The sequence below is a fragment of the Pinus tabuliformis genome, chromosome X (genome assembly GCF_031772625.1).
Source record: "Pinus tabuliformis cultivar Carrire ecotype Pingquan chromosome X, CPIR1, whole genome shotgun sequence".
Lineage (NCBI taxonomy): Eukaryota > Viridiplantae > Streptophyta > Pinopsida > Pinales > Pinaceae > Pinus > Pinus tabuliformis.
In genome coordinates, this window is record NC_142308.1 from 129,598,272 (window position 1) to 129,618,104 (window position 19,833).

Sequence of the window (19,833 nt, forward strand, 5' to 3'; positions counted from 1 at the left end):
TCCTTTGTGCTCGGAGATAAATCCTATAGGCCTTGAAACCACAAATAAACCCTTTCTGTGGGAGGGATCCTATTTCGTTCGTTTCTCTATAGGTACCTGAATATAAATCAGACAACCAAGGATGTGAAAATGATTCACCTCTGGCTTCACACTAGCGGATGCCTCCTTTGGTGTCTTGTCCTCCAGGATCCTGTGCAGACACTTGCTTAGGATATAGACTGTTGTGTTGCATGTCCCTGCCCAAAGTAATGTGGCAAAGTCCTGGTCACGACCCTAGCAGTCCTTATGAAAGATCGATTCTTTTGCTCTACAATCCCATTCTGCTATGGGTTGCATGAAACTATCAACTCCTCCTTGATTCTTTCATACTTAAAGAAATCCTTGAAATCGTTGGAGATATATCATTAATTTCATCCTCATTATTTGATCTCAAAACAATGATCTTCTTTCCAGTTTGGTTCTCAACAAGAGCTTTGAACTCTTGAAGCTTACTGAAGACCTCATCCTTGGTCTTTAAGAAATAGATCCATGTTTTGTGAGAGAAACCATTAATAAAGAAAAGATAGTAAATACCTCCCAAAATTGATGCTAGTGACATCGTTCCCCAAACATCTGAATGTATCAGGTCTAGAATTTCCTTAGACCTGTGCTTGCTGCTTGGGAAAACAGTCTTGGCATGGTTGCCAAGCATGCACCCTCTTGATACTCCTTGTTGCTCAATTATAAGATTTGTTAGTCCTGTGACTATCTCCATCAGAATAGGTAACATTTTATAATATTGCTGCTCCTTCTCTTGTTCCATAACCTGCGCAGGGTAGTACTACTCTGAACTAGGGCTTAAACAGGTTCACCATGTAACTCCTACAAATTGCCATCTCCAGCACCAATCACTTTGCTGCTTCTAGGATAGATTCTTCCATCTTGATAAATGTCTTTTATTGAACTCTACTATAAATTACTTATCTTTCATAACCAAAATTGAAAGCAGATTTTTCTTTAGAGCTGAACAAATAACACATCATTAAAGTCTAAGGAGTTACCTGACTTGTGTTGGAAGGAAATAGTACCAATTTTTTCTGCTGAATACATGGCATCATCACCAAGCTGAACTTGTACTCTTGAGTCAAGCTTTGTTAAACTGGGAAAAGGCCGTCAGGCTTATGTCATATAATGAGATGCTCCGTTTTCCACCTACAACACATTTCTTCGAACCATGTTGGTAGAAAGGAAATAATTTTTTCTCAAACTTGGCAGAAAACTTGTTCATTTGAGTTTTTGTTGAGGCTGTTACCTGCTTTTTCTACTACTTCCTTCCACCCTTCTTATTTTCTAGACACAGTGATTCATAATGCATAGACTTATGTCAATTAAAGCACCTGATTTTACTTCAGTTCTTTTTCTTGGCCGTGAAGCTGACTCCTCACTCTTTCCCTTACCCTTACTGGAACCTTTTTGTTTGCCCTTCTTTGTTTGAGCATATAAGGTGGGTTTCTTGCCACTACCCTTATTCCTTTTCTTTGACTCCATCCAAGTCTCCTGCTGGATACAGTCATTCTATAGTGTTTCAACATTGGGAAGCTTCTTATGAGCACAAACACCTTGAACAACTGGCTCCCAAAAAATTGGAATTCTGTTCAGTGTCATGTTCACCAACTTGGTGTCTTCCACCTTCTCCTCAATTGTTGGAAACTTGTAAGTTGATCATGTATTTATATGATCTTCATCAGGTAATTGGTGACAGTGTGAGATATGGTCATCTTTATGGATCTGCATTTGCTTTGGAAGATCATCTTCCTGATAGTGTTCTCACTCTGGTAGAGGCTTACCAGTGCATCAAACATCTCCTTAGCAGTATTCTTGGACATGTGAAGGATCAAGTGATCTTTAATGGCATCCATGATCATTTGCTTGGCTTTTACATCCTTGTTGTAGTCTGCCAATTGCTGTGCATTTATTAGTGGTGTCACCACATTTTCACATTGCCCCAAATATCATTCTCTTCCAACAAGAGAGAAATGTTGACCTTCCACGATAAAAAAATTAGAGGCACCATCGAATCTGTCCTTGAACTTGAAGTAGAGTAGCTTTGATACCATGTAAAGTTTCCAAACCCTAGGTGACTGTCGTCCTATACTTATTAAATAAATCCGATCTTGAGTTACTCAATATGAAAAAAAAAATTTGAGAATGCATCAATCGCACATGGTTGTAAATTACAGTGGAAGCGTAAAACATGAAATGTGACATTTTTTTCTTCAAATAAGCTGATCTTTAATTATTCAAAACTTACAAGGACACCTCAAAAACGAAATTTTCGACTTGCTGAATGAGAAAACTGCAAAACAGATCTGAGAAACTTATGGTACTCTATGTCTGTATGACTATACAGACTATATGTACTGACTGTACAACTGTACAGATCCATACGGTTTGTTGCACAATTGTATGGAATTCACTGCCTGGATAGATCTGCAATGTGCAATCACTGCTGGGTTGTTCTTCTCATTGCTGCACTGTTTTGATTTTTCCTTGGCCTCTTTCTTCAGCTTCGGACGAAATTGTCTTTGTGAAGAATCAATGTCTTCTCCCTCTACCTTGCCCTGGCTTTATAGTTCTAGCAAAGAATCTATGTTGAAGATTAATCCTAGTCTTAAGTACAATTTTAGGCTCAACTACCAAAAATAAGACTTTTTTTTTTCTTCTAACTAAAGTAAATTACTTTACCAAATTTAGAATTATTTTTAGTAAATTACTTTTTCAAAAATATTTTGAACTAGTTCTCGCACGTTCATACTAAACATGTGCAGAAGTTCCTATTGAGCTATAATGCTCAACGTATAAAATGCCTACCCTAGTCAAAAGTCCTATCAAAATCCCAGCAAGGCTTGGATTATCCAAGTAATTGTATGCCTTTATTGTAGCCACGAGAATAGTTGTAGAGTCATTAAGCTCTTTCACAGTTGGAATTATGGGACTTGTCTATGAAGGGAGAACTTAATGGTGTTGATAACGAAGCGATATAAATTTCACTTTTACACATTATTGGCTAATATTTGCATTAGTATATACAAACTGTTTTATAGCGACTAATTTGGTTATACAATTGTGAAATGAAGAGATGCACAAGCAAAAATGATGAACTAGTGGTAGAAGTTCATGTATTCATGGTGGAACTCAAGGCTTGTTCCTAGATGATTGGCTGAATCTTTGGTCATATATAGAGAAGCACATGGAGGGTGTTGATTACCTTGTTTAATTAACCGTTGTTTGCAAGGAGAATTGTTGATTAGATGATTGCATGAATGAGGGTGTATGCCGTTTATATGCCTATGGTAACCCTTCAGATACAATCTTGTCTTTACAATTTGTATCTTTTAATAAATACATTGGTTACATTATACCACAAGCTCTACGTTTCTATATCTATATATATTATCTTATATTTATAACAAATGGGTTGGTTTAACAAATAGGTTGGTTTTAATCTTGTAGGTTAGGATCCTCTAAAAGAAATATGGTTACTACATGTACATGTGTATCAATGTGACTCAAGACGATGATGGATGCTATATTCAAGTTAGTGAGCAACTTTGGGCCTGCACTAGAGGTCATTTATGCCAAAATCCAACATGGTTTCACATGGATCAAATGGATTAAAAATGTTGTTTGGAAGAAACTAACATTTTTCCATATCAGTGCCCACATTATATTTGTTGGTAGGAAATTGAAGGGGAGAGTGATTCCCATCATCAACATATGAATGATCAATGTGGTAGTTTTATTGATACTTAAATGAAGGAAAATGTTTGTGTATGAATTCATAAAATGCAGTTCCATTCATAATTGATGGAGGTGTTGTTGGGGTATTACATTGACTGTCTCTTAGAGAACTATGGGGGAGTTGTCAAAAGCATTTGATATCATTAGATGCCTTTGGTTGCATGGGTGAACTAGACATTCTTGCATGTTGATTTGCATAGCATGTCTCCACTTAGCGAGAAATAATGCTTCTCATTCCAAAGTTTCAACATTTCCCTTTCCACAATTCTTGATTACAAATGATAGTAATATGTGGAAGTTAGAGGGTGGTGTTTTATTCAACTAGAAATTTTCAGTTCAATTCCGAAGAAATTGCGCATTAAAGCAATAGAATACCGTCTCCAAATAAGAAACTCATTAACGCAGAGGAATTTAGGCTAATTGTTTAGTTGAAGTAGGTGATGTTCTTTCTTATGTTTTATGACAAAATCTAGTTGAATGGTTGGATGGTCTGGGAAAGGGAGAATCACATTTGTTTGCAAGGAATATTTTCCATGTCATGCTTTGAAACCATGAAATGCTCTTAATATGCACTTTCCAAGGTTATATAAGATAAGTTCTTGCAAGATATTCTGTTGTGGGTTTCATACAAATTACAAATCTTTGCTTCCCAATGTATGGATTGTGTTCTTTATTTTTTTTGCTTCAAAGGTATTGAATTTCATTAGTAGGGTGAAAGGATTGCACTTTGCACTCTATTCATTTGATGTTACAAACCATTGGGTTTAATTGTACTCTTTCATGGTTATGATATTTGGGGCCTATCACTTCATCTTAAGACAACCTTCAAGCTTATCATTTACATTCAACAAGTTTGGCATATGGAAGACTCTTTCTCAAGATGACAATGATAATGACGAATTGTTAGAATTTCCCGAACCTAGCACCTGGTATTCGGTTCCCAACGATTAGTAATTGAACGAATACACGACTAAGTTCCTAACTGGAAAAAAATTAGTGGAAGCAAAAATTACTCGATCTGAATCACATACACATAAATAGATTTTTGCTCAATCAACAGTTCTTGATTAATAAATTAATCATGGAACTTACTTGGGCTCCCGTCCTGGGATAATGGCCCAAGTGAGAAAATACATATTACAAAACTGATCACTAGCCTCACTACACTCTCTTGGACCCAGTACACGCTCACTAAGAAGCCCCTCTCAATATTGTGCTGTTGTTGTGTCTTCACACCTCGCATTAGTCTCAATTTATAACTTTCCTAAGCTAAGTTTGATGACCAAAATTAGCTCATCAAATTAACTGAAGGTAAGTGACACCACTTTAGTCAACTGTCCTAGCTTTAGCTTTCTCTACCTTAACTCAAGTACAAGTCATAAATTTAGCTTGCCTTGCATGCACATCTCACGCATGTCACATGCAACACCTCTTGAAAAAAAATGTCACATGCAACACATTCACATCTGTGCAACTTACTTGATGCACACTTTCCATGTCACATGCAAGCTCCTAAATAGGTAAATCAAGGTCCTTCTAGTCAAGGCACATTACTAGAAGTACCTTTTGAGCTCCAAAACTGAACATTCCCTCTTAGCAAGGGAGGTACTTCTGGAAGAACCTTCTCCATTTGGATCTGTCTCCAACACCACCACGCTATCTGTGCTGTAGCTACTCCTTTTGAACTAGAAGACTTCCCTCTTACCTATTTCAGACTCTGATCCGAAGACTTGTTCCTTCCAACCATGCTCTTAGGATCCTTCTCTTGAGCGTCTAACAATGTCATATCATACTAGCTGAGGCTCTTGGCAGTACTTGAAGAATCACTCTTCCTCGCCACCTGCTCCCTCTCAACAACTAAAACTGTTCTTGTATCGAAGATCCCCTCGTATATACCCACAGGCTGTTCCAACAACCTATATGATTGCCCTTGTCTGATGCCAAGCATTACAATTGCATCCATGGTTGCTTCCCTCTGAATATAGAAGCATCTGTCAATCTCGAAACAAAACTCTATATCCATCATCCTCCAACGCTGACACTGAGAGAAAATGTATGATCAACCCTGGAACAAATAACATCCCTGCACCTCTAGAAATCCTCTCGACTCTAACTGAAAGTTGACACATTCAACCCCCTTCACTACATGCATGGTACTAGTCCCATTAAACACACTGTAGTCTGAGTTTGTCTTTGAAATGCTGCGGGGCACTGGCCTCATTCCTGTAATGTGACTGGATGCTCTACTGTCCTAGCCATAACACATTCCTCATACACAACAATACTACTGTCAGAATTCCTTCTCAATTTTCTTTGTAAAGTCATCAATCTCAGTTTATGTTGATGCGGCCACTTGATCCTCCACCTCCTTGTATGGACACTAGCTTGCATAGTGACCAGTCTTGTGACACGCAAAGCACTTCACTTTGCTCATTTCCTTCACAAAAGCAAACCCCCCACTTCCCTTTCCTTTACCTTTTCCTTTAGAACAAGAGAAAAATTCTCCTCATCATCCTTACCATCATGTTGACCGCCAGTTTTGGAACATCTTGTTGTCTCGTCCTGTACAAAATCATCCCACAATCTATCCCAAGTGGGTAAATTCTCCCATGGAACAATCCCATCAATAAAGACATCCCATTTCGGAGGAAAACCACTTAAGGTTGATCTGACCAACTTTTCACCATCAATAGTTTCTCCCACTACTACCAAGTCATCTCTAATCTGAGTGATCTTGGTTAGGTTTGATGTAATTATGTCAATTTTAGACATCTTTGCATTTCTCAGTTTCTCCTTCAACGCCATATTTCTGTATTAGTTTGTACTCTGGTATAACATGGTTAACGATGCCCACATCTCAAAGACATTCTTCTTCCTTGTCACTTGAGTTATAGTATGGTTTTTAATGGAGTCCAAGATTATTCTCTTGGCCTTCACGTTCTTCTTATTAAACTCGACCAACTGAGTAGGATTTGCAGGAATTGGTAAAGCCTTTTCCACGATGTTCCACAACTCTTGCTCCTCAAATAAAAGAACAATCTGCTCCTTCCATGGGAAAAAATTTCCTACCCCATCCAACCGGTTCTCGTAACATAACCCAATAGTCATTTCAAACCTCACTGATCAACAATATGTTGAAGATAACAACAAGAAATGTTAAAACAACATCTAGAAATTCCAATTTAATTTGTCCTTGAATTAAATTTTAATTCTTTTCTCATAGCAACTTGTAATAGTTAACTAAGTTAAGTTGACTTAGTTAGCTTAGGAAATTCAAGTTGGAAGTCTATCTAGAGTCATGTAGAATGATCCCTAAATTTTAGGGGTCCAGATTGAGTTCATTTGAGTTGTAATTAGATAACTCAGTCTAATTGAGTTATAGTCAGTTAACCTAGTTCTAACTGTTGGAGGAACTAGTAGAGGTCTAGTAGTGGAATAGTGCACTAGTGTATCACTAGTACCACACCAGTTAATTCAAGATTCACTCATAAATAACTCATGCATGTCAGTTCAAAGGAAGACCCAGTTGAGATTAGAGTTCATGGATAGTGTACTATAAGTTGTATAATTTTCCGAGTTGTACAAATGGTGCATGCAATTAGTTGAGGATAAAAGTTTGGATTGCGTAGTTATGGATGAGGAATTTCCACATTAAATAGAGGCTAACTAGGAATTGCGCAAGGAATTAGGGGCTCCACAGGCAACAGAATTGGCTAAGTGCTGGCTTGAGTTGGCTTGTGAGGCAGAGAGTTAGATCATACTTGTGCAGGATTTATTCTAGTGTGAACAAGCATTGTATTTTTTTCTCAGATCTTCTGGTTAATTCAATATAGATAGTTGGGGTTTTGAGCAGGTGCTTTCCCCAGAGAAATATTGTGTTATGTGCAATTGATATTCTTCTCTTTCTGATTATTGTTTTAATTGATCATTTTTGGCTTCCATTGAAGAGTAGATTAGATTCTTGTCTTATGTTTTAGTATATCACATGAGCTGTTGAATCTACAAAGAAAAATCTACATGGTATCACAACTGAAGACAATATAGAAGAGGAGAATTCGAGTTTGTTGTGCAGGTGAAAATCGAATTTGCAAGTTCATACTTTAGAGTCGGCAATATGGCTTTCTATGGTTTGAGACTTGAGTATGCCTTGGATGGCAACTCGAATTACATAGCCTAGAAGGATAAGATGGATGCAGTGCTGAAAGACAATGGCCTCAAGGAATTCATAGATCATGACATTCCTAAGCCTCCAACATCGGATGCCAAAGATCTAGCTGAATGGAGAAAGTGTGTGGCAAAGGTGAGGCGAATTATCCTTGAGGGAGTTCGAGACCACATTGTCTGAGTCTCCATGGCAAGGAAACTCCATATGCTATGTGGAAGGCATTGACGAACCTGTTTCAGAATAACAATGACCATAGAAAGTTGGCACTGAAGGACAAACTTAGAAAGATCAAGATGGAGAAGGGCGACTCAATTCCGAATTACTTGACCAAGTTCACCCATTGTCGGGATGAGCTTGGAAGTGTCGGGATTATTGTTGCCGAGGACGATATGGTGATCCTAACTCTTCTAGGACTTCCCAAGAGTTGGCATAGTTATCAGGACTCTGTCAATGGGAGGGAGAAGCTACTAGATTGGGAACGACTGTGGTCGGATTTGATACAAGAAGAGTTTCGACGGAACACCAGAGATGGGACCTCTTCCAAAGAAATGGAAGAGGACTTTGCATTAGTGAGCAAAGGAAAGAAAGCCAAGGGAAAGAAGTCCCAAGGTGAGGAGGGCGACAAGAAGGACTTGGCAAAAGTCAAGTGTTTTCACTATCATGAGTAAAGGCACTTTTACACGAATTTCCCACAGAAGAAAGAAAGCAAGAAGGAGCCTGCAATTGCAGCAACAGGTGAAGCTTTGGCTTCACAATTCGAACTTGATTTCACTCTCATTGCATGCATAGCCAACACTGTAATGGGAAGCGTGTGGTATCTTGACAACGGTGTCTCGTTCCATATGACGAGGAATAGAGATCTCTTCAGTGACTTTGAGGAGAAAGAACTCAAGTAGAACATAGGGTTTGGAGATGACGAGAGGTATAACACCACTGGGATCGGTATAGTTACCTTTCAGAGTGAGTTTGGCTCCCCTCTTAGAATCACAGATGTGATGTATTTTCTAGGACTAAAGAAGAATCTTGTTTCCATCGCGGTATTGGAAGACCGTGGCTATGATGTGATTTTTAGTAAGGGAAAGGTTTTCCTTAGACACATAGTCACGAGGCAGATGAAACAGATTGCTGTACGAGTCAAGAACCTGTATGCTCTCGAGGTTGAAGATGCATGCAAAGCCTTGAGGAGAAAGGCAAAAGTTAGAGACTTGGTGGTTGAGAGGGAGAGTGAATTACCTCTCAACATGCAACCCCATAAGAAGCCTCATAAACAACCTCTGAAATTGTGGAGAAGCCACAATTAGAGAAGCCGAGAGGAGACCGAGTAGAGAGATCCACTCAAGCAGAGAAGAAGCAGACTTAGAAAATTGTGGAGCAACCACAATTGGAGAAGCAAAGAGGAGACTGAGAGAAGTGTTGCATGCGAACATTCCAAAGGTTCATGATCAGGATAGAGTTGAATTCCTTTCTTGTTGAGAGGGAGTGTTGAAAATAAAGACAAGAAATGTTAAAAATAACATCTAGAAATTCCAATTTAATTTGTCCTTGAATTAAATTGTAATTCTTTCTTATACAAATTGAAATAGTTAACTAAGTTAAGTTGACTTAGTTAGCTTAGGAAATTTGAGTTGGAAGTCTATCTAGAGTTATGTAGAGTGATCCTAAATTTTAGGTGTCCAAATTGAGTTCATTTGAGTTGTAATTAGATAACTGAGTCTAACTGAGTTATAGTCAATTAAGCTAGTCCTAACTATTGGAGGAACTAATAGAGGTCTAGTAGTGGAGTAGTGCACCAATGCATCACCAGTACCACACCAGTTAACTGAAGATTCACTCATAAATAACTCATGCATGTTAATTCAGAGGAAGACCCAGTTGAGATTAGAGTTCAAGGACATTGTACTATAAGTTGTATAATTTTATGAGTTGTATAGATCATGCATGTAATCAGTTGAGAACCTATGTTTGTATTGCGCAATTATGGATGAGGAATTTCCACATTAAATAGAGGCTAATTCCTCTAGGAATTGCGCAAGGAAGTAGGGGCGCCATAGGCAAAAAAATTGGCTAAGTGTTGGCTTGAGCTGGCTTGTGAGGCAAAGAGTTAGATCATACTTGTGCAAGAATTGTTCTAGTGTGAACAAACATTGTATTTTCTTCTTAGATCTTTTGGTTAATGCAATATAGATAGTCGGCGTTTTGAGCAGTTGCTTCCCCCAACGAAATATTGTGTTATGTGCAATTGATATTCTTCTCTTTTTAATTATTACAAGATTTTTTTTTGTTTGTAAAAAATTTCGCCTCGCAAATAGATTCTTCTCTGCTTGAAAAAAGTTCCATTGCCTTAAAAAAAAATTTGTTCCTATGATCCCAGCCAACCTAGCTTCGACGATTCAACACGAACTTGGCACCTATAATTCTGAGATGGATTCAAAGTTGAGGCTTTGATACCATGTTAGAATTTCCCAAACTCAACGCCCAATACTAGGTTCCTTGTTAGTTTTTGTAGCATAAATGGTGTTCTAGTCTCGAAATTTTGTGGAGAGGATAAAACACATGAGTTCTCCAAAACCCAGAAATCATTTATGGAAATTCCGCCTAGAGATAGCTCAATTAAATTAATTGACCATAATTTAAATTTTTCCCAAGTCTAACTTAGGAAAAGTGGTTAATTAATAGTAATTAATTGAGAAAGGTGAAAATCCTCTAGAAACTCACACGGATTGACTTGGAGATGATCTCAACCATCGATTATGTTTTAATCATGGCCGTTGAAGTCTCAATTGGAGATTATAAGAAGAGGTCGATGGGTAGATGGAGAAGTAGCATGAAGGGTGAGACAAGAAGAAAACACTAGTGCAAATACTCAGTGATCTAGATAGTTCGATTCTCCAGTTCAGGTGATTCAACAAGAGAGATCAAGTAGCAAGTGTTAGAGGGGCAAAGACAGTGAATCCAGAGGAAGTTTTCCAGTTCCAGAAGAGCCATAAAAAAGGTTGCGTGAGATCACCTAATATAGCCACAAGGCTTGCGCAGATTCTTTTGAGAAGTTGCAGATTAGGGTCATGCGAGTTTTCCCAGTACAGTTGCATGGATTGCGCCAGTACAGAAAGATCAGTTGTGAGGGCGTAGAAAGGCTTGTGTAGGGGTTGGACAACTTGTTTTTCAGAGGGAGCTTGTAACTAGGATTTTGCCAGTATTTCTCTTGTAGTGGGTTGCCAATTTTGGGCATCCAGTTGTACTAAGAATTTCATTGCTGCTTAATAATAAAAACCCTTAACTACTGCACTGGTTTTCCCGCATGGGGTTTTTCTAGGGACTTTTGTCCAAAAATAAATGTCATTTTTTTATGTGTGCGCTAGCATTTCTTAGTTCCTATTTTTGCTTCCGCAGTATTTTTATTTGTGAAGAAATTGCAGTGTGATTAATTCACTATTTGTTGTAGCAACTAAACTCTTAAATAATTAACCAGTTAGAAGAATTAATTCCAGTTGCTGCATTTCAAGGGAATTTTCACATTCCCAACATTTATTAACTGAACGAATATGCTGCTAAGTTCCTTCCCATCCCAGGATAATGGCCCAAGTGAGAAAATACAGATTACAAAACTGATCACTAGCCTCACTGCACTCTCAGATCCAACACATGCTCATTGAGAAGCCTCTCTCAAGCACAACTTGTGCTGCTGTTGTGTCTTAGCTCCTCACATTAGGTTCAATTTATAACTTTCCTAAGCTAAGATTAATGACCAAAATTAGCTCGTCAAGTTAATTGAAGATAAGTGACATTACTTTAGTTAACTATCCTATCTTTAGCTTTCTCTACTTTAAGTCAAGTACAAGTCATAAATTTAGTTGGCCTTACATGCACATTTCATGCATGTCACATGCAAGCTCTTAAAGAGGCAAATGAAGGTCCTTCTAGTCAAGGCACAGGACTAGAAGTGCATTCTGAGCAAAAAAACTCAACACGGATGGTCAGATTTACAGCTACTCATTGTGATTTGGTGTAATTATTGCTATTCATATTTATTATATTTTTGTATATGTATTGTAATATTAATTATGTTAATTACATGGCCCATAGGGGTTTGAATAGATGGTGATTTGGTGTATTATTATGGGACTCATTGATGTTGAGATCACTGGCTCAAAACCTGTGGGTAGTCCCAGCTGCCTAACCAACCAACAAGATAAAAGATTATTGCTTGCGTAACCCCCCAAAAAAAGAGAAAATACCACCTGCCTAATGCACAAAAAAAAGCCCATTACATGGTCATTTAAGTTGGTAAACTTGTTGGCTTTGTTTAATTTTAGTAGCTTGGACAAGTGATTCTGCATAGGCTTAGTGTCAAGCATGCAGAAGATTCTAGCAAAGTGTCTTTTAATTTTTCCTAAGCGCATTAATTAATTAATGTTAAAGATTACGAGATCGTGAATTACGAGGATGATTTTGTTAATCATGAAGCTGACTTCGTGAATCACGAGACAAAGGAAAAATTATAAAAGTAATTGTTTGAGGAGATCTTGACTTACACAAAGGCAGAATGCACTTCAAGGAAGTTGGCACACATGCCTAGGAGATGTGAGGAAAAGTAGAGAGAAAAGGCAGGACACAGATTGAAGCAGCCAGGCACACAAACTGAGATAGGCCACACCTGTCAGAGGGCTGCACAGGTATCTGCACACAGAAATTGAAGAGCATACAGCAGCACGCAGATCGATGCACTATTCAGAACGTTGCAGCAATTTGGCACACAGATCTGGGCACTGTTTGCATGCAGATCAAGGCAGCATATTGCTGCTTGGCACACAGATTTAGACGGATCTGTTTGGCTTGATTTCCAAGGCACTGGGGCAAGTTTTGTAGCTGTAATAAATTTCTGATTTTCCTCTGCAAGCTGAAATAAAAACAAACACGAATGCTGGTTTTCCCAAGTTGGATTTCTAGGGTAAAAAACTATGTCAAAATTTAATGTGCTTGATTTCTGTTTCAGCGGTGTAGATCTGTTAGAATCTCAGCAGTATTTTCTGTGCATGAATTCGGATTTGAGTTTTCTGCAAAAAATAAATTCTGGGTATACAAATTTGTTGGCACATTAAATCATTTTGCTGGGCTTAGAAAAAGTAACAGGTTTGTGGCATAAATATTTCTCAAGTTTGTGGCCTTTTATTGTTTGGTTTCTCTCTTCCTATATCTTCCTTGATTCCCTTGTCCACCACCTTCCATTAAAGAAGAAAATTAATTTGTCAGAACTGAACTGGTGATTGCACTGGTCGATCCCAAAAACTTGAATTGGACCAGAATCAGAATAGGGCTGGATTGCATACTTGGTTGATGAAAAAATTTAAAATACATAAAATATCCAAAATTTGGAGAGGAACATGTATATTCATGTGCATCCATATGAATCCAAAACATTCTACAGATATATGCAAAGTTTCTCATGTATATAGCATGTATATAACCTAATTAACACTGTGGGTCATCCATTTCTGGCCAAAATCTATCAAGAAAGAGGCTCTAAATGCTTGCTACAAAAAATAGCTACATATCATAAAAATTATTGCCTGTATTGGGATGGTCATCATCAATATCACTCTCTAAGCATTGAAATATGATAGGAAAAGATTAACATGCTAATCAGTGAGTTTTCTTTAGTGAAGGTTACATTTTTACTAGGATGATGACAGAGGAATTCAACAATCAAAGCCACCAACAAGGTACATAGGGGGCTTGACGCTCTTAATTGAATGCCACTTCCATACCCTCTTACATGATATTTTTTAATGGAAATATTGCAATCTTGCCAAGCCTGAAATCTTGGAAACTGTTCTGCTGAATTTTGAATGGGATCTAAAATTCTACTTTCTCCACATGTTCTAGTTTCTCCACATGAAATCCAATGAGGATGGAACCGCTGCCAAACATCTTAAAATAATTAATGGTAATGTTAAAATTTGAACAGTAGAAAATGAAAGATAGAGAGGAGAATGTCAACTTAAGATAGAAAACAGAAGGTAAAGGAGAATGTCAACTTTTACTTTAAGAATTTACTATTGACGTTAATTGGCAGGGTTTTTTTTTTTTTTTTCACTTCTATTATTTTTTGAGTTTATTTTATTTTATTTGATTTAAATTAAAGTTTTAGTGGAACGTAGCTGTGGTTGTACATACACACACATGATTGTTCAACATGAGACACAACCCCGGAAACAAGAGCTGGAGGACACGTGTGTGTACAAATGAATGAATTATCAAACATACAAAAATGAAATATAGACAAAGATTCAAGTCCCTTTAGAATCTAGAAACTAAAACATTTGCTATTTTACATATGATACAGACTCAATCATACAACTGGTGCTTTTAACCAAAATAACACCAAGTGCAATCCACCTCTGAATCAAGAATGCATCAACAAAGAGGCTCTAAATGGCCTCTAGAGTCCAAAACAATCACGCTACAACAAATAGCTAGTAGTACATATCATCAAATTCATTAGGTACATTGGGTTCCTCATCACCATTATCACCCTCTAATCGTTAAAATAAAATAGAAAAAACTTAAACATGTCAATTCCAGATTTTGTTTGAGTGATGTTACATTTTTAGTAGGGTCATGATAGAGGAGTTCAATTATTGCTGCTACCAACATTGAGGTATATAGAAGGCTTGGTGCTCTTGATTGAATGCTAGTTCTATGCTGTCATACATGACAGAATTGAATGGAGACGTTGCAGTTCCCCAAAATCCTGAAAACTGTTGAATCTGCTGGTTTTTGTGTGGGATTTAAAACTATACTTCATACAAAATCCAGTCCCCCCAAATCCTGAAGGCTGAAAACTGTTAAATCTGCTGGTTTTTGAATGGGTTTTAAAACTATACTTTCTCTATACAAAATCCAGTGAGGTTGGGATTGCTCTCAAACATCATGAAACAATTAATGGTAATGTTAAAAATTTAAGTACTTTTGTTTTAAGTATTTAACATTACCACTAGTTGCATAGCATTAGTATGGTCTGGACAAATCCAATTCCCCACACTTGAAATCCATTCTAACACTTCTTAAGCGCCCTTAGTTGCACTTCATAACATATTAAAGTTCCAAACCTGTGACTGAAGTGTGTGAGAATGAGGCAAAAAGTTGATTTTAATATGCTGTGGGCTGTTTTTTCACTGGACATGTATCAAAATTTTGGGACATGAGTAGGGCTCGTGCCTGACATGAGTCAAACTCATGTCATGCATGTGTCGTTTCCAACACGTGAAATATGTGAATGAGAGGTGGGGAGGGGGGGAAGAGGGAGGGAGGAAGGAAGTGTTAGGTAACTTTGTGTGTGTGTGTATTAAATTATACTTTTAATGGCCCATAGCCATGATCTTATGGTATCATAACAAAACTGGCCATTTCCAGTTCAGAACCCTGAACTGGACAAGTTTGGCCCTAAAACTGGTTAGACTGGCTAGTTTTGCCGATTCCAGTCAGGTTCTAATAACACTAAATGCAGATGGTTGTAGGTGTTTGACCCAAGTTTTTCTGGACTGCACCGTTTGGGCTTTTGAGACCCAGGATAGCGTTTTATCCTACATATTTCTTTCAAATCTCTAATGGGCTGATTGTTTAGTCAAGCTACTTTTAGTTCCAATTGTTGCATGCCCTCCTTTTTTCATTTAGTCATTTCTCTCGACAAGTTTTGGGTGCACAGATACCAGTTGAGAGTTGAGGCAAAGAACCATCATGGTAGCGGATAACAGATATGCAGACTTTGCTCATTGCATGATGGACAGATGGAAGAGCACTTTATCTTTTGAGTGAGATTCATTGTCTTTATAGGGGTCTGAGTGGACCCTTATTGATGTTTTTTACATATTCTGTTCTATTGTGTTTTTTGCTTGTATGTTAAAGTGGCACCTGAGCTTAAGATCCTTCCACACCAAGGGCTTCTAGGAGGACCGAATCCTTTCTGCATTGTTTGTGAACTTCTTTAGAAAGATTTGGAATGGCATCCAGTCCTCTTGTGCGTTGTGCTTGTGTGATAGTGCATAAAACCCTGGGAGTAGCAAGGCAAAGATTTTTGGGAATGTTTGTGAGGTATTTTACCCTTGAATCAACTAAGGGGTTCTTGTGTTTAGTATTTGCTTTGGATATTGAACCAGAGAATATTAAAAGTGAATATGCTTTTCACATGGTTAGGTGCTGTAGACACATCTCTAAGTGGTTGACAAAAATGTTTATCTGAAGATTTGTGCAGATTCCCGGCCCAGATTTACTCTAAATACTAATGGATGTTAGTTTATGATCAGTTCTTTAATTATATGCATCCATTATTGATGAAAGTTGTCAATGCTCTTCTTTATGTTCTTGTTTTATCGGAGTTGTGGCTTATATGTTTTTTAATTTCTGGTTCACTTTTTCAGCTTACAAATGATTGGTTTGTTCCGGCTGAAGCTTCTTCGTTGAAGCGCTTATACATCCGTCAACTCATCTACAAACTTCATAAAAGCTTTTCTAGCACCGGCCCAATGCTAAGTTGTGGTACAGGTCAGCAGTCTTATAAAGCAGCACAAAATGACGCTGGTACAAGCATGGATGTAGAATTTGTTTTTGAAGATTATTCTGCTAACCAAAGATCTTCTGAAAATTCTGTTCTACTTGAAGATACATTGAAACAAAATTCTGTATGCCATATGGATAAAGATACCGAGCAAACATCTGTATGCCAGACAAGTAAAGATGCTTTGATAGAAGGTTCTGGGAAAGCTCTTGGTGATGTTCCTACTGAATGTGATGAAGCAGAACATCATTTCAAATGCGATGAAGGGGTCAGGTCTGAGAGTCTCTCGTTGCAACAGTGGAAGTCTACTCCCAGGCACACAGTGGAGAGTGTAGATAAAAATACAGAAGATTTTCCTTCTGGGCATCAAGTAAACGACTTTCCTTTGGGTATTTTTAATCCGATTGGAACTAATGAGCCTGGCCAATACGAGCAAAAAACTGTAGATATTGGAGTCTCAACGGAAATGACTTTGGGAGTTCAGTTTGATTTCTCGGCCAATGAGGGTTATGTCAATACTGACCAGTTATTATATCAGCGGGATGAACATTCAGGTAGTTCTGAGAGGGTGCTTGGGGTAGAATTATCAGAAGATTCTTTGCAATGTGTGAGGAAGCCTGTGGCATGTGACACAACTGCACGGAAGAAGCTGAAGGTTTTTGTTGACAGAGTAGATGAACCAGGAGATAAAAAATCAGAAGAAAATGAAAAGGCGGCATCTTTACTGCAACTGAATAAGGCCAATGAGCTGAAACTTTTGCCAGAACAAAGCTCCCCATGTGCTGGTCAAGTTTCAAAGACAGATGAAATGCTGGTTGCACAAAGAGTTGTTATTGGTGAAGGTTTGCAAAGGATCACCTGTCAGGGGATTAATATGCAGAGATTGGAGCAAGGGAGTGGTCTAAGTTTAAAAACAGGTATTTCTGATAACATTGATAGCTTTCCACCAGTAGAAAAGAAGTTCAAATCCTTTTCTGCAGAAGAATTGAAGCTGCATGTTGTTTCAGGTGTGAGCCAATGTGAGGAAGTAGCAGCTGGGAGTCTTGAAGATCCTGGAAAGGGTATCATAGGCTCTTTGGCGTCTCTTCAAGATCCCCGACATTCTCTTGATTGCAATGTTGATGCTGATCGGACATCATTGGATAAATCCAACCATTCCTTTTTCATGGGGGATTGTGCAAGATCTGCTGACAAGACTCCAGAGAATATTAGCAGAGGTGCTTCTGATAAAGAATGTGCAAATTCTATCAGCGAGACAATTGAAATTGTAGATAAATGTGCTTTGGTGCCTTCTCAAAATGACCGACATTCTCTTGACTCCAATGTTTCTGTTGATTGTACACCATTGGATAAATCCAAACATTCCTTTTCTGCAGAGGATTGTGCGAGATGCATTGACAAGACTCCAGAAAATGGGTTCATAGTTGCTGTTGGTAGAGAATGTGCAGATACTACTACCAAGACAATTGGAAATGTGGATGAAGGTGCGAATGGCAATATGTTAACAGGAAATGAGGATAAGCTCAACTGTCCAGAAGGGACATTCGAGACTCCCGCTGGAAATGAAGAGTTAAATGTTATAGTTCACAAGAGAGAATATATAGATTCTGTCAGCAAGAGAACTGGTAATGTAGGTAAGGTCATTGACCAAAAGGAAAAGGCAGAGTCCCTCCCGGATTTGGAGGGCAACACAGGCAGGACACCAGAAAACAGGTCTGATGTAGTAAGAGACGTTGAATGCACACCTTCTAATGATTTTAGTTCTCCGTCTCAGGAGTCGTCCATATCAAGAAATCCTCGGAGTCGAAAAACACCCTTGACAGTACCAAAGGGAGTAAACTTAGATGGCAATAAGGCGGCTGTACATGTAGAACGCCCAAGGACTAGAAGCGTCACAAAAAGCATGGATTCTGGAAGACTTGCCCGAGAAACCCGCAGAAGAAATCACAGCCTCCATGGAAGATGAAACAAGTTTTTTCAACTATTTTAAGAACATTCGTCATTGTAACCATAGTTTCGTTGTACTATTCATCAATATGATTTTGTATAAGCTGTTGGATTATCATATCCGTGTGATATGTTTTAGGGAAGTTGAGCGCAATCTGTACAAAGAATGATCACAACACCCCTTTTCAGCTAGAATTGTAAATGTGCATAGTTCATGTGCAGGCAACTTTTCTGTTTGTGTTTCAAACTCATCAGCTTTCAACCTCTGCACTACAAATTCATACTAATTGCTCATCTATTTTGGCATTTACCCATAATGAAGTGTTCTGTTGCTAATGTTTTTAATTTTACAGGATTGCATAGCTTTTTGGACATAATCTGAAATACTTTTTAATTTGCGTTCGATAGTTTAGTGGCATCCATCTTGTTATTTCTTGTATTAATTGCCCGTTCGATTCTAAATTTTTTATTTTATATTTATGTGTCATCCCGATTGCGAGGTAGATGGCGACTGTAACTTTTAAAGGTATCGAGGCTCGAGTTTCAGTCAAGCGTTATATATTCATCTCTGTTATGTCTAATACATACCGATTCCAAAAGTTTGAATGTATTTTGAAAAGTTGATTAAGTTCGGTTTGTCACAACTGTGCATTCATTAATCAGAAATGAATGGCAAAAGATAGAATCGAAAGTTAGAAAGGGGAACTAATAAATCCAGAATGTCATTTCAAAATATTCAAAATTGATTGCACACAAATTGCCCCAGACGCGGTTATGCATTATAGTTACATATAGAGTGGCCTTTTCTTCCAATGTTTGAATGGGATGTCGTTTCTTATGAGACATGCACCGGAACTACTCTAGTGTTTCTGCTTTTTGTTTTTCTTCCGCTTTTTGTTTTTCTTCCTCTCCCACTTCTTTTATTGGACTTTACTAAGCAATATTCTGATAAATTGTTCGATGTAGCAGTCCAGACATAGATTGAACTGTTAAGGATGCCCATCATTAGAGGGTTATATACCTCAGTAGCAGGGCAGGTTGTTAAGTTCAATCAGTGAAGACTTGGGAACTGAAAAATGAGTTTGAAGATTAATCAAGTTAGAAAAGACTCTCTGAGTTGAGTAAAATGTTACTTATATTACAAATGTGTTATTAATGACTTTTTATTATTATTTTTAATTGATATTACAAACATGTTAATGTTACTGATATTACAAATGTGTTATTAATCACTTATTTATGATAGATTTTTCGGCGAAAATCACATGAGAAAACATTTGTCGACGCGTTTCGAACCAACCAGTGTGGTTCATCGTCAGGACAAGTTGAAGAAACAGATCTAGCTTAGCATGTTAAATAATATTAAATTAATGAATAGTAATTTGAC

At 37.8% G+C, this 19,833-nt stretch overlaps 1 protein-coding gene across 4 annotated transcripts in view; it reads left to right on the top strand.

Annotated features, from left to right (window-relative positions):
* LOC149138769 (uncharacterized) overlaps positions 1-18,796 on the top strand; it is a 264,909-nt gene extending 246,113 nt beyond the window's left edge. For 3 of the 4 annotated variants that reach the window (XM_089450134.1, XM_089450131.1, XM_089450132.1), the window contains one exon: positions 16,363-18,796. In XM_089450134.1, coding sequence (XP_089306260.1) covers positions 16,363-18,465 — 2,103 coding nt within the window. In that variant the 3' untranslated portion in view covers positions 18,466-18,796. The remainder of the gene's footprint in view (positions 1-16,362) is intronic. The other variant, XM_089450133.1, reaches the window with a different exon arrangement.
* Positions 18,797-19,833: the final 1,037 nt, after the last annotated feature.